The sequence below is a fragment of the Pinus tabuliformis genome, chromosome 6 (genome assembly GCF_031772625.1).
Source record: "Pinus tabuliformis cultivar Carrire ecotype Pingquan chromosome 6, CPIR1, whole genome shotgun sequence".
NCBI lineage: Eukaryota > Viridiplantae > Streptophyta > Pinopsida > Pinales > Pinaceae > Pinus > Pinus tabuliformis.
This window is the reverse complement of record NC_142292.1, coordinates 1,895,584,523-1,895,599,029: the sequence shown is the minus strand read 5'-3', so window position 1 is coordinate 1,895,599,029 and position 14,507 is coordinate 1,895,584,523. Positions and strand designations below refer to the sequence as shown.

Sequence of the window (14,507 nt, the reverse complement as noted above, 5' to 3'; positions counted from 1 at the left end):
TTTTAAATAACACATACATAGCCCCAGCCTTGTCCATTTATAGGTTATTGCATTTCACATTAACCAAATATTTGGCTACATTGACGGACTGTAATAAAAACACATCCACAATTATTGCTCTATTAATTTACAGGAAATTTTTCACATCATAAAGATTTTATTCTACATATAGATATTGAATAGAAAATCGTTGTCACAAAAAGTCAATGAAAGATAGGACAACTGCCATCCAGTGGTTTATGTGAATGATCCACACTAAAACTGAGCACAAAACCCTAATTTATAATCATGCAGAGCCGAACTTGAAGATAAAGGAAGGAGATAAAGAATAATTATTATGTATTAAAAAAATTATCATATCCAGGAATTATACAATAAAGAATGCCCAACGAATATGGGGTTTATGCACTCTATGAAGCCTATTAAAAAAGAATATGAAACACAAAAAGGAATATCGCACTCAAGCAATAACCAGCAGCAGCCGTAGGTCGAAATGACATGAATGAATCCCATCACCATACATCTGTACCTAATTCACCACGCTTCATTTCGTCCTTGAAGAATATTGAATGGTTGTTTCACATCATTAGAGATGATAGTGCTTAAAGAAGGAAGGCAGCTCCTCCAACCAATGCGGCCCCAAAGATGGTCATCTTCCCTACGGTTGCGGTAGAGACAGCCCCGCTGTTAGCGTTCGTTGGCGAAGCGGTGGCTGGGCCTTGAGCCATAGGGCCAGATGCTAGAGTTTGAACTGTGGGAGAGGAGGCTGAGCTTGGTGGGGTGGCCACTTTGGAAGGAGCAAAAGTGGGAGAAGAAACAGTTGGGGAAGTCGCAGGAGGAGGCGAAGCCGGTGATGGCGCTGCTGGAGATTGAACGGGCGACGCGTTGGGAGCTGCTGCAATGGGCGATGGTGCTGGTGACCGTGCGGGAGAGGCTGAGCTCATCAATCCCAGCATGAAAACGAAACAGAGAAGAGTATTGAATCCAGCCATATTATGTGAAAGTAGGATACTAGGGCAAATTTGTCACCGAAAATGTAAAAGTAGAATAGTAGTGCAAATTTGTATCACCGAAAATGTATAGAGTGGATTTTTTCGCTTCGTTAGAAATGAAGTGAGAAGGGCTATGTCCAAGAAGATAACTGAATGAGAATGGTTATGAAGGACGGGGGAGAGCATGATATATAGGTATTGTCGCGAGGTCGGCTTCCGGGAATGAGGTCGGCTTCGGACACGGTATTTCATGTAATGAGAGGAAGGCCACTACAAGCCTCTTCATTTCGGTGAAGCAACGCCGACCATTTCCTCCTTCTAGTCTTTCGTTGCGGTTTTATGGGCGGCCCTACTTGACCGCGTTGAGTTGTTGGCACCAACAGCTGTACACTACGTCTTGCCAGAGTGCGTAAATTACGGAGTGATCCGTGCCACTACGTCTTTATTGAAAGTGAGGCGTGTCTTTTTCCAAAAGCAACCCCAGCCGATAGTATGGACCGGGATTCCGGGAAGCTTCGATCGTGTTAGAATGTTTCTCGCTTGGCAGAATACTGATGCACATGCGGAAGCGGATGGTCGTAGTGACGAGGCGTGAACCCGGATAGCTTCTAAACTTTATCAAAATTCTAAAGCTTTCCGTTAAAGTCACCGCCATAAGTATCCACACGTTTAAAGTTGTACCGGCATGAATGATCATGGAATACGTTTAAACTCCCCCGGCATCAATGGCGGGAGACTTATTACTCGCATGGAGAATTTTATTTATTTCTTATTTTTTAATACAATTTTTAGAACAAAGTTATATATATTTTTTAAAGTAGTTGGAAAATTTGTTATAATTGAATGGCATAGCTATTATTAGTCGCTATTTGTAAATGTAAGTTGATTCATCATTGTTATCCAAAAAAGCCATGTCACTTGTAATTATTCGTTGGTGGTCCATAAAAGGGCATGTCTTCATTCCTAGCAGAGGCTGGTCTTAACCTCTTTCCTTAGATTCTATACCCAAACAAAAGTTATAGTTACCCATTAATTGATACTAATATTGACTTAAAATTCTATTTTTTAATTTAAACCTTATCCTAAAAGTTAAAGCTGTCCATTTATTAACACACTTCAGTAACAGTTCTATACAACACACCTTCAAATAACCATTAAGGAATACCTCTCTTTGTAGTTGATTAACAATGAAACTTTAAAATGGCTAGGTTGAGATAACGAGGCAGCTCAACTGTAACAAATCTCGAAGTTGTGGTGCTTGTTTGGATAGTAAGGGAATTTTCGCTTATGAAATTTTATAACCGAGTTCATCATTTGTTTGATGTTATCCATATAACAACTAGGATCTAGAGAAATTCCTTGCGAATGCTATTTGTACCTTTCCTGTTCTCTTTTGGCAAATTTGCTAGTGCTGAATATTCAATCTATTAGGATTATATAATGTTATGGTATTTTTTAGTTGGCTATTTCATGGAGGATTTGATTTACTAAATTTTTAGTAAGCAAATTTTAAAAATATACCTAATTAATGCAAATTCAAAACCCCATAATAGATTCTATTTTTGTAGCATGCATATAAGTTATGGCAACTTCATCACTTCTATTTCTGGATATTGACACATATCCAGAGCCTTTAGGGTAAAGTTCTTCGAGAGAAACATCATGTCCTGTAAAAGATTGTGAGGTAAACATATCAACAGATTTTGATGGTAGAGGACTATTATAAAGGTATGCATTATGAGTGTCAGTGTATGTCCATGTATCAGTAGTGCTTATCACAGAAAAAAGTAATTAGTCAAAAACATCAGAAACCAACAAGAGAACTCTGAGTAAGATAAATACATCATTTTATTTTTCCCTACACCATACTAGAAAAATTGAGATGGACAAGATGATCAAGAGGATTAGTAATACATACTTTGAGGTTCTTGTGCAGAGGAATTTTCAATGCTAGGTTGTTGAGTGATAATCTCCACTTCTTGTGTCCAATAATGTTCCTGTAATTTCTACACAAACAATTATTTTATCATTAAATTTATACAAATCCAAAGCAAACATGCAAACAAAATATTTAAAGATTCACTGACTATAACTTCAATGACTCGAGTACATTTTGGATAGATTCTCATAATTTAGAAGCTTTGCTTAGCATGTAAGTTCATTGAAGGAAAATGAGATTAGGCCCTTTGCTCACACCACACAATGAGCTTCAGCCCTTTATTTCTCCCTTTCTGTTCGACCCAAACCAACTGAATGATTGAGAATCATATTCTATCATGAATAACACCATTAGAAAAGGGTAATATATTTAGAAATTCCCAATAAGCAAAGTGATTAATAGGTTCCCATGTCACCTCTCCCCGATTGGCATTGAGGGTCATGTTCCCTACTGTTATTCCTCGAATCATTGATTGTTGATAGAACCATAGACCTTCTTCTCCAAGAATGTATCCAAACAACTATTGATTCGACATTATCATAAACTAATAGTTTAAGAATTAACCTCATGACAAGGGAAGATGAACCCAATACAAATTGTCACAGTAGCCCCTGTGAATTGAAATTCATCCCAAATACTCGCTATGAATGATGCCCAAAGGAAAATAATTCCAATAAATATGGTAGTGTGTTCTAAATACTAGATATGAATGATGCCACGAAGAAAATGGTTGCAATTAATAATCATTTGTTTAAAGCAAAGAATCCTATTGTATCATAACTTCATCTTGGAGAAAGACAAAGGAAAATATGACAAGTTGTTCTACAGCTTCAAGCTTGATCATAACCAGGTGGATAACCAAAAGAAGATAAGAATAAGAATAAAGTGTCAAAACATTTTTTGGCTTTGTCTTTATATGATTTTTATCGGTTTTTTCACAATAGTTTGTACTATCATGGATGCTATATGAGTTGTCTCAGAGTCTATGCAATTTTCTTATTCCAGATATGGACCTTTCCCATTCATTAGAAAAAGGAAAAAATAATTTGTGGCTAATAAATCCAATTATGCATGGTTAGAGGTGGAGGTAGGGTCTACTTAATATATGCATTATATTCCTTAGTATACACATTCTATTTCTGCAATTAATAATCATTCATTTCATACATGCACTCACTAATTTCATTTACAATCTCACAATTAGGTATTGTGTACTCTTTAGTTCTTGTGAAGTCAGGGAGAACTTGTATGTGTCTGGGCAGAAGTGATGACATGAGTGATACTTCAAATAAAAATAATTCTAAGATAAATACTAAGTATAATAACCCAAATATTAAATATGATCTATCATTTGTTTCAGAGTCTGTGGAATTTTCTTATTCCAGACATGGACCTTTTCCATTCATCAGAAAAAGGGAAAAAATAATTTGTCCCTAATAAATCGACAAAGAGAAAAGTTTTTATAGTCTATGGAATTATCTAGAAGACAGTCTATAGGACATACGAAAAACTTAGAGTGACAATATGTTGTAGACAACTTTTAAGGATTGCTTAAATCATATAGTTTCTAGCCCAGAAAATAAGTGCGTACTCATTGTTTTAATTTCCCTCTCTATTCGACATATCATAGTATATTTCATTTAGGTTTGTTTCATTCGTTTGGAGAAATGTCACTTAACTCTCTCAGTGTCACCTATTTATTACCATAGCCTGAACAATTTCCCTACCTATGGTCTTTACGTTGTTTCTAAAAGATCCTATCTACAAGGATTATCCTCGTAATTCTAGTGATCTAAATTCCAAAGGTTTTAATTTCAATTTGACATTTTTTTATAAATGACCTCTTCTACATTTGGCATGTACTATTCTTTTAAGGAGTATTGGTAATGTTTGATTCAAAGCTTTCAAGTTTGCCACCTATAACCAAATCCTATAGCCCAAGAACATATGTATGCAATAATTTTAGCAGAGAGTGATAGTAACATTACCAGCAACTCCATATGACCTCAAAATTTAAGATAAAGCTACTTTTCATGAACTTTATGGGGCAAAAAGCCAATAAAATCATGCGATATCGTATCTTTCAAAATCCACAGAAGGATTTGAATGTCTATTAAGAGGCATATATTGCATTTTATTGAAAGAAATGTTTAATTAAAGGGGAAATATAGGGGCAGAGTAGTGAGAAATGTATAAAAAAAGTAGAACAGTGAAGGGAAGAATTATTTATAGGCCATGCACATATTTTGAATCCAATATTGGCCCATTGTTTGCCTTGGGTACGTTTATTTTTGTGTCAAGTGGGTTGTTCTAGTCTAGGTTGTTGGGAATGTCTATGGTCAATTTAGGTTATGGAGTATAAAAATTAGTGCACGATCCATTTAATTTTGATTGGTGGGAATCTATTGTAACCCATCCAAGTTCAAATTTCAGGGCATTCCTATAAGGGCTTTACCTGGAAATTATTAAAATGAATCTTATTTATAGTAGGTATCTATAATCAATGATTCAATCACTTCATGCAATATTAATGAATAACAAGTCCCAATATCCAGAGAAAAAGAACAAAAAAAAGGGAAAATTTGGGTGTTGCCAGTGATTAAGAATTGTAGCAGTTCAGTTCATGTTCTTTCTCATTTCTAAAATGACATGGAATAAATTTTGAACACAGGGAAGTTAATAGGAAATATTTGCTAAAGATATCATTGGAACTTGGGGAAAATAGACTTGAACAAAGAGTTGTGTGGCTTCCAACTACTCATTGTTGATATGGATGGATAAGTTAGGGCGTTGTGGTAAACAGAAGGAAAATGAAAACTACATGGATCTAGAAGATGATGAAAGTAAAGATCTCTCTGAACTCTCAGTTAATTTGATGTCATTGTTTAGTTTAACATTTGTTATGATTTATATGTTAGTGACCACATTATGGTAATTCACTACATACAAAATTCGGTATAAAGCGTTGAGCAACCATAGTATTCATTAAACTATGGTCCTCTAAAATTCCTATCAGTAAGGGATTATTTAAACCTCTTTGAAACTCATACCATAATATTCATTAAACCGTGGTCCTCCAAAATTCCTATCAGTAAGGGATTATTTGAACCTGTTTGAAACTCATCTACTACAGCTAATAGTGAGTACTAACATTACTTAATTTTATTGGGGAAAGGGGCATTTGATGTATGTTAAAGTAATACCTTATGTAAATATTCCCATTCAAGAGTACTTTGTCTATGATGAATGTTCATAATGTTGGGTGAATGACTCCAGTTATCTGCGCTAACCAAAAAACCCTTGCAATGTGTTGTTCTCCCTTTAAAAAATGATTTGATCATAAGTTGGATGCACAATATTGCAATATCATTTTCATCTAAACTTATCTTGCCTATATGATTTAGCACTAGTATAAAATGGCTAATTAATTACTAAGAAAATGACTAAAATTTGCATATAAACCACCGTTTTTCAGTCGATGACTAGTAGTAGCTAATTTGCAGTATCTTATAACGCGAACCTTTTTTAGTCATTTTTAACGTATTCATTAATTGGTTGTCTCAATTTTATTGTCTAGTAGTATATTTATTCATAAATTTGGTTATTAATTATATCATTGATTTAGTCCTTAATTGCCACAAATAATGACCAAATATACAACAAAATATATTACTATATGATCATCCGAGAAAACCAATTAATGACCAAAGAAATATGACCAAAATGTTGGTTGTGTTATAAGATACTAAAATTAGCTACTAATAGTCATATATATGAAAATTTTGGTCATCGTTTGAAACCAATTAATGACCAAAGAAATATGACTACATTTTGGTCTTGTTATTAGATACTGTAAATTAGCTACTAATAGTCATATATATGCAAATCTTAGTCATCATTTGTAATCATAAATTTATCATTTGTAGTGATCATTTATATTTTTTGGTAGTTTTATATTCATTATATAAATGATTAATTTAGTACTTTATATTCATTTCATTACTTTCATTAATAATAATTATAAATGACTAATTTAATCGTATATTCATTTTATGTGTGTTCATCATTAATCAATATAAACTACTAATTTAATAGTTTTAAATTCATTGTATGTATTAATTATTAATCAACATAAATTAATTAGTATGATTTTAAAAATTTCATACAATGTTCATGTTCATGTTCATCTAATATGAAAACGCAAAGTTGCATATGATAATTACAATACTAAAGAATATCAAGTGAAACCATAAATAATTTCAACCACATAAATTATATTATATGAAATGTTAAGTATTACAATATAAATTTCGAACTTAATACTGGTTGGAGTACAATCTACACATGAAATGATGTTTCATCACTTCAAAACATTATCATTGTGTTGCCAAGGCATTGCAGGGGTATTCACCAACTTTGAAGACTTGACCAATAGTCTCTATGTGTGTGTCTTATGTGGGATATTGGTTCTAAGGGTATCACGAGACCAGATCTCTTCCCTCTCTCTCTTTGCATTTGTCGCTCTAATGTTATTGCTCTCCTCTCTCTTCTATTCCTGCTTCTTACCATCAATACTGAGTTCATTTCTGAAAACAAATGAAAATACAATGCATAGTGTAAGACATGAAAAGCAATGAACACGAAAACATAAACTAAAGTAGACTATATAACACAACACTTAATGAATAACCTAAAAGATTACTAAGATACTCAATGTCTTAGCTTCCTCACTCTAGTATCTGGAGGAACAAAGAAAATATGGAAGTCAATCAAAATCACATCAATGCAATGCCACATAAACATTATCACTTCCAAAGAAATAGCAGACAAGAGCTCCACATCGATGCTTTGAAGGAGCTCTTTTTTCCAACTTAGGAATCAGTGAAAGAAGCTCATCCCTGACTTCTTTCACAAGTCCAACAACCCAATTTTAATCAGGATTATCCTACGCAAGGGACTTTTCAACACCATTCCAAAAATCTTTCTCCATTGTTGACGTAACCTATGCTTGCAAAGCATATGTGAAGGAACTAAATTATCTACTTACTTCATCCCCGTTATTAGCATTTGGTGGCGAAGTGGTGAGCTGGGCTTGTTAGCGTTCGGTCGCGAGGTCAGCTTCTGGGAATGAGGGATTCGTTTTTGACACGGTATTTCATGTAATGAGGGGAAGGCCACTTCAAACCTCTTCATGTCTAGTCTTTCGTTGTGGTTTTATCAGCAGCCCTACTTCACCGCATTTAGTTGTTGGCACCAACCATTTCATCTGAGCGTCATTTGGTCCTGACGTCTTGCCAGAGTGCGTAAATTACGAAGTGATCCGTGCCACTACGTCTTATTGAAAGTCATGTGTCTTTTTCCAAAAGCAACCCCAGCCAATAGTATGAGCCGGGATTCCAGGAAGCTTCAACCGTGTTATAATAGACGATCGGGTAAATGGATATGGTGAGAATGTTTCTTGATCGGGAGAATACTGATGCACATGCAGAAGCAGGTGGTCGTAGTGATGAGGCATGAACCCAGATAGCTTCTAAACTTGATCAAAATTCTAAAGCTTTCCTTTAAAGTCACCGCCATAAGTATCCACATGTTTAAAGTTCTACCAGCATGAATGATCATGGAATATGTTTAAACTCCCCCGACATCAATGGCGGGAGACCTATTGGTCGCATGGAGAATTTTATTTATTTATTATTTTTTAATTAATTTTTATAATAAAGTTATATATATTTTTTAAAATAATGGGAAAATTTATTATAATTGTGTGGGATAGTTATTATTAGTTGTTATTTGTAAATGTACATTGATTCATCATTGTTATTCAAGAAAAATCATGTCACTTGTAATTTTCAGTTAATGGTCCATAAAAGGGCATGTCTTCACTCCTAGTAGATGGTCGTGGGTCTTAACCTCTTTCCTTAGATTCCATACCCAAACAAAAGTTATACTTACCCATTAATTGATAGTAATATTGTCTTAAAATTCTATTTTTTAATTTAAACCTCATCCTAAAAGTTAAAGCTATATATTTATTAACACACTTCAGTGATTTAATGGATCAAAAAAGAGATTAGTGATAAAAATATTTTATAATAGTATGGATATTTCATTTATAGTTATGTTTTAAGGGATTTCCTTGTGATAAGAACTCCCCCAGTTGCACTCCACACCAGTCTAGACCATACGATCAAATGTTAGGCAATTAAGAATTTTCTCGTCATAGATCTCATTGCTTCAACAGTCAATTGATTCTTGATTTAAGCGGGTTAACTAAACGAAAAATAATATTAATTATATTGGAAGGCTTCAACAAATCTTCCCCAAATTTCTGATAATGAAAGAGAACCTAGTGTTTAATTTATTTGTTGACTATGAACTATTTCCCTCCAATTTCATGGTGTTTTCCCTCAATGTTGCATTTCCCGTTTCGTCTCCTTTGGTTTAGGGTATTTGTAGAACCCTCAACCCTGTATTGTTGTGTCTATAATCTACAATAGAAGAACAAAGTAGAGCATGAGAATCCACAATTTCCTTTTTCTATTTCAATTTCTCTCTCTGTACACTTATGCCTTGCTATTGCATCTATTCTCCTTCCCCTCCTCTATTCCTCAACTTCATGTCTTGACACTAAGTATCGTGACTGATTTTTGAATACATATACATGTGAGGACGTTGAATTCGGGTATCCTTTTGTGCAAAGTGGCAGCGGGTGCACTGACCGTGACTTCCAGCTACACTCGTGCGATTCAGAAGGCCATCATCTCATCAATATCAGTGGAAATGAATATCACATACTGGGACCCTCTATCTTAGGGAATGAAAACAATCATGTCATGATAAGCCTCAGTGACAATATGTGAGTCCCGATTAATAAATGCAATTTTTCAAGTAATTACATTAAAACGTGGGGGTATGGCTCTAAAATATTTGATATGATAAATGGATACACCAATCTGACATTTAAGAAATACCAAAATCAAATTCCCGGTAATAAATTTGAATTAGGGGTTTTTAATTTCAGGTTTTGTGGTGATGTTTAGTATTACAGTTTAATTCCAAAATTAGACACAAAGGGGGCACAGTTTTGTACAAAACATCTTCAACTACCCATTAAGGAATACCTCTATTTGTAGTTGATTAACAATCAAACTTTAAAATGGTTGGGTTGAGATAACGAGGCAGCTCGACCGTAACACATCTCAAAGTTGTGATGCTTGTTTGGACAGTAAGGGAATTTGTCGTTATGAAATTTTAGGACCGAGTTCATCATTTCTTTTCTATTATCCATATAACAACTTGCATTTAGGGAAATTCCCCGTCAATGTTATTTGTACCTTTCCTATTCTCTTTTGGCAAATTTTCTTAGTGGTGAATTTTCAATCTATAAGGATTATATAATGTTAAGGTATTTTTAGCTGGCTATTTCATGGAGGATTTGATTTGTTAATTTTTTAGTAAGCATATTTTAACAGTATACCTATTCCTTGTAAATTCAAAACCCCATAATAGATTCAATTTTTGTAGCATGCATATAAGTTGTGGCAGTTTTATCACTTTTATTTCTGGATATTGACACATATCCTGAGACTTTAGGGTAAAGTTCTTCCAAACAAACATTATGTCTTGTAAAAGATTGTGGGGTAAACATGTCAAGAGATTTTGATGGTAGAGGAATGTTATAAAGGTATACATTATGAGTGTCAGTATATGTCCATGTATCAGTGGTGTCTATCAAACAAAAAAATAATTAGTCAAAAACATTTCAAACCAGGGGGGAGAATTATGAATAAGATAAATACATCATCTTATTTTTCCCTGCACCATATTATAAAAATTGAGATGAACAAGATGATCAAGAGGATTAGTAATACATACTTTGAGGTTCTTGTGTAGGGGAATTTTCAAGGCTAGGTTGTCCAGTGATAATCTCCACTTGCTATGTCCAACAATGTTCCTGTAATTTCTACACAAATAATTATTTTATCATCAAATTTATACAAATCCAGAGAAAACACGCAAACAAAATATTTAAATATTCACCCACTATAACTTCAATGACTCGATTATATTTTGGATAGATTTTCATAATCTAGAAGCTCTTCTTAGGATGTGAGTTCATTTTCCAGAATTTTCAATTTACAAAAAATTAATAATGAATTACCTGAATATTGAATCTATGTTTTTTGAATATTCCTATGGTCATGTCTACCTGTTAGAAGCAACTACCATCACCTATTGACACTAGAGAACAAGAATATTTTGTAAATTTACATTAGCCTTAAGGATTGTGTTTCCCTGGTTTGGCCTTCAAAATACTTTTTTTGAAGAATATCCCAAGTAAATGTGTTGTTGTTGAAGAGTAGCAACACTAAAAGTTATAAATTGATCTAGGTTCTATGGGTTGTAATCTATGAATCCTATATCTCTAGAGCTTGAAAGAAAGACTGATCCATGCCTTTACAAAGGCTTTACAATAGTTTATCCACTCTTCACAATCCTACAGGTTGCAGATCAGTTTTATAAGTAAATGTAAGACTCAGTGCATGCTATCCTAGTTTATGGGGTAAGGCTCATCCAAAAATATAAATCTCGTATGGGGTAAGGATTATCCAATAGTAGAAATCCAACATGAAGCTTAGTTAATAGAAATACGAAAAATGATGAAATCATACACATATGTCCAAAGTGGGGAAGACCTAATAAAATGATAATACCCTACTGAAATAACATACTTCACTAGGATTTCTTAACTACATCCTCATAATCTCCAACTAGTGTCTTGTTGTTTGCATATAGGTTGAAGTATTGTTTTATAAATTAATGCATGTTTTGTGGGTTGTAATAAAAAAATCTCATATGTCTAGAGCTTGACCCGTTCAATCAGTCATACTCATGTTTGAAAGAAAGTCTAATATTGATAGGAAAGAAACTCCATTCTATAGGTCATAAAGGATTGCTTAAATCATACAGTTTCTAGCCCAGAAAAGAAGTGTGTACTCATTGTTTTAATTTCATTGTTTGTTTAACATATGACAATATATTTCATTTAGGTTTGTTTCATTCATTTGCAGAAATATTACTTAACTCTCTCAGTGTCAACTATTTATTACCATAGCCCGAAAAATTTCCCTACCTGTGGTCTTTACGCTATTTCTAAAAGATCCTCTCTACAATGATTATCCATGTAATTTGAGTGATCAAAATTCCAAAGGTTTTAATTTCAATTTGACATTTTTTTTATAAATGACCTCTTCTAAAGTTACATTTGGCATGTATTGTTCTTTTAAGGAGTATTGGTAATGTTTGATTCAAAGCTTTAAAGTTTTCCATCTATAACCAAATCCCATAGTCCAAGAACATATGTATGTAATAATTTTAGGAGAGAGTGATAGCAACATTACCAGCAACTCCACGTGACTTCAAAATTCAAGGTAAAGCTACTTTTCTTGAACTTTATGGGGCAGAAACCCAACAAAACTATGGAGGATTGTCTCTTTAAAAATCCATACAAGGATTTGAATGTCTATTTCGAGGCATATATTGCATTTTATTGAAAGAAATGTTTAACGAAAGGGGAAATATAGGGGCATAATAGTGAGAAATGTACAACAGAAAGTAGAACAATGAAAGGAAGAATTATTTACAGGCTATGCACCTATTTTGAATCCAATCTTGGCCCATTGTGTGCCTTGAGCATGTTCATTTTTGTGTCAAGTGGGTTGTTCTAGTCTAGGTTTTTGGGAAGGTCTATGGCCAATTTAGGTTGTGGAGTATAAAAATTAGCACAGGATCCATTTAATTTTGATTGGTGGGAATCTATTGTAACCAATCCAAGTTCAAATTTCAGGGCATTCCTATAAGGGATTTACTTGGAATGAATCTTATTTACAATAGGTATCTATGATCAGTGATTCAATCGCTTCATGCAATATTAACGGATAACAAGTCCCAATATCCACAAAAAAAAAAGAAAAAATGTGGATGTTTCGAGTGATTAAGAATTGTGGCAGTTGAGTTCATGTTCTTTCTAGTCTCTAAAAAGACATGTAATAAATTTTGAACACATGGAAGTTACTAAGAAATATTTGCTAAAGATATCATTGGCACTTGGGGAAAATAGACTTGATCAAAGAGTTGCGCGGCTTCCAACTACTCATTGTTGATATGTATGCATAAGTTAAGGTGTTGTGGTAAAGAGAAGGAAAATGAAAAATGCATGGATCTAGAAGATGATGAAAGTAAAAACCTCCCTAAACTCTGAGTTCATTTTATGTCATTGTTTAGTTTAACATTAGTTATCATTTATATGTTAGTGACCACATTATGGTAATTCACTTGATACAAAATTTGGTATAAAGCATTGAGCAACCATAGTATTCATTAAACTGTGTTCCTCTAAAATTCCTAGCAGTAAGGGATTATTTGAACCTCGTTCAAAATCATCTGCTACAGCTAATAGTGAGTACTAACATTGCTTAATTTTATTAGGGAAAGGGGCATTTGATGTATGTTAAAGTAAGACCTTATGTAGATATTCCCATTCATTATTTTTTTCGTCTATGATGAAGGTTCATAATTTTGGGTGAATGACTCCAGTGATCTTTTTTAACCAAAGAACCCTTGTAACGTGTTTCTCTTCCTTTAAAAAGTGATTCGATCATATGTTGGATGCACAATATTGCAATATGATTTTCTTCTAAACTTCTCTTGCCAATATGATTAGGGAAAACCTATATAAACAAATATTTGTCATGGTCTCCCAAATCCCCATTGAAAGGTAAGCCAAACATTCAATTGCATTCAAATTTCAAACACTATGGTGTTTATCAATTATTAATCTCACTTTCAAGTTACACGATAGAATTCACTTAAGAAATCAACATATAGTGGAATTCTACATGTTTCAAATTCCATTTGTTTAATCTCTAAAGCCTCTTGCAATAAAAAATGCATAGAGCAGTTCATCCCATGTGTTTGGCACTCCAAAAGGACACAAGTGGCTACAATCCTACCTACTAAAGGCAACAAGTCTAGATCCATTATCTAAATAATATAGAGATGAGTGACCATCTTTCCTTAGTTGACTCAAATATGTAATGTTTAGTAGTTGACCATTATTTTTGTAATTAAGTTGCTCTAGTGCTTCGGAGATAAGGAGATTGTTGCTCCATAGATGTGGGTCAAGGAAATCAGCTAGATTTAGTGTTGGATGGGTCTCTATTAATCTATAATAATAAGAATAACCACAAAAAAAATTATTTTTCTATTATTTTAAACAACTAGAATGAATATATATATAGATAAATTTTCAATTAACAATGTCAATTGGGGTTATCTCAAGTGGTAGGGAAGAATGGTTTTTATCTCCCACACCTAGATTCATTTCCTTATGAGTGACATGATGATGAGAGAGGATTATTTCCCTTAAAAAAAAAAATTCAATAACAAAATTTTTGGGTGTAATATTTGACAAAGAAATTACTTAACACTTATTTTGTCATTCCAAGAGTTATAGAACTATACACAGCTTGATCCGAGCCATGACCGACAAATACATGTTAATTAAGGTATCTCTA

At 33.6% G+C, this 14,507-nt stretch overlaps 1 protein-coding gene across 1 annotated transcript; it reads right to left on the bottom strand.

Annotated features, from left to right (window-relative positions):
- Positions 1 to 322: 322 nt before the first annotated feature.
- On the bottom strand, positions 323 to 1,145 carry LOC149266759 (uncharacterized). Its single transcript, XM_089397365.1, has one exon. The coding sequence runs from the start codon at positions 990 to 992 to the stop codon at positions 603 to 605; it is 390 nt and encodes a 129-aa protein (XP_089253491.1). The 5' UTR covers positions 993 to 1,145; the 3' UTR covers positions 323 to 602.
- Between the last annotated feature and the right edge of the window lie 13,362 nt (positions 1,146 to 14,507).

Bases quoted from the DNA above. Each gene is read 5' to 3' on its own strand.
- LOC149266759 (XM_089397365.1), bottom strand. From the start codon at position 992: ATGGCTGGATTCAATACTCTTCTCTGTTTCGTTTTCATGCTGGGATTG.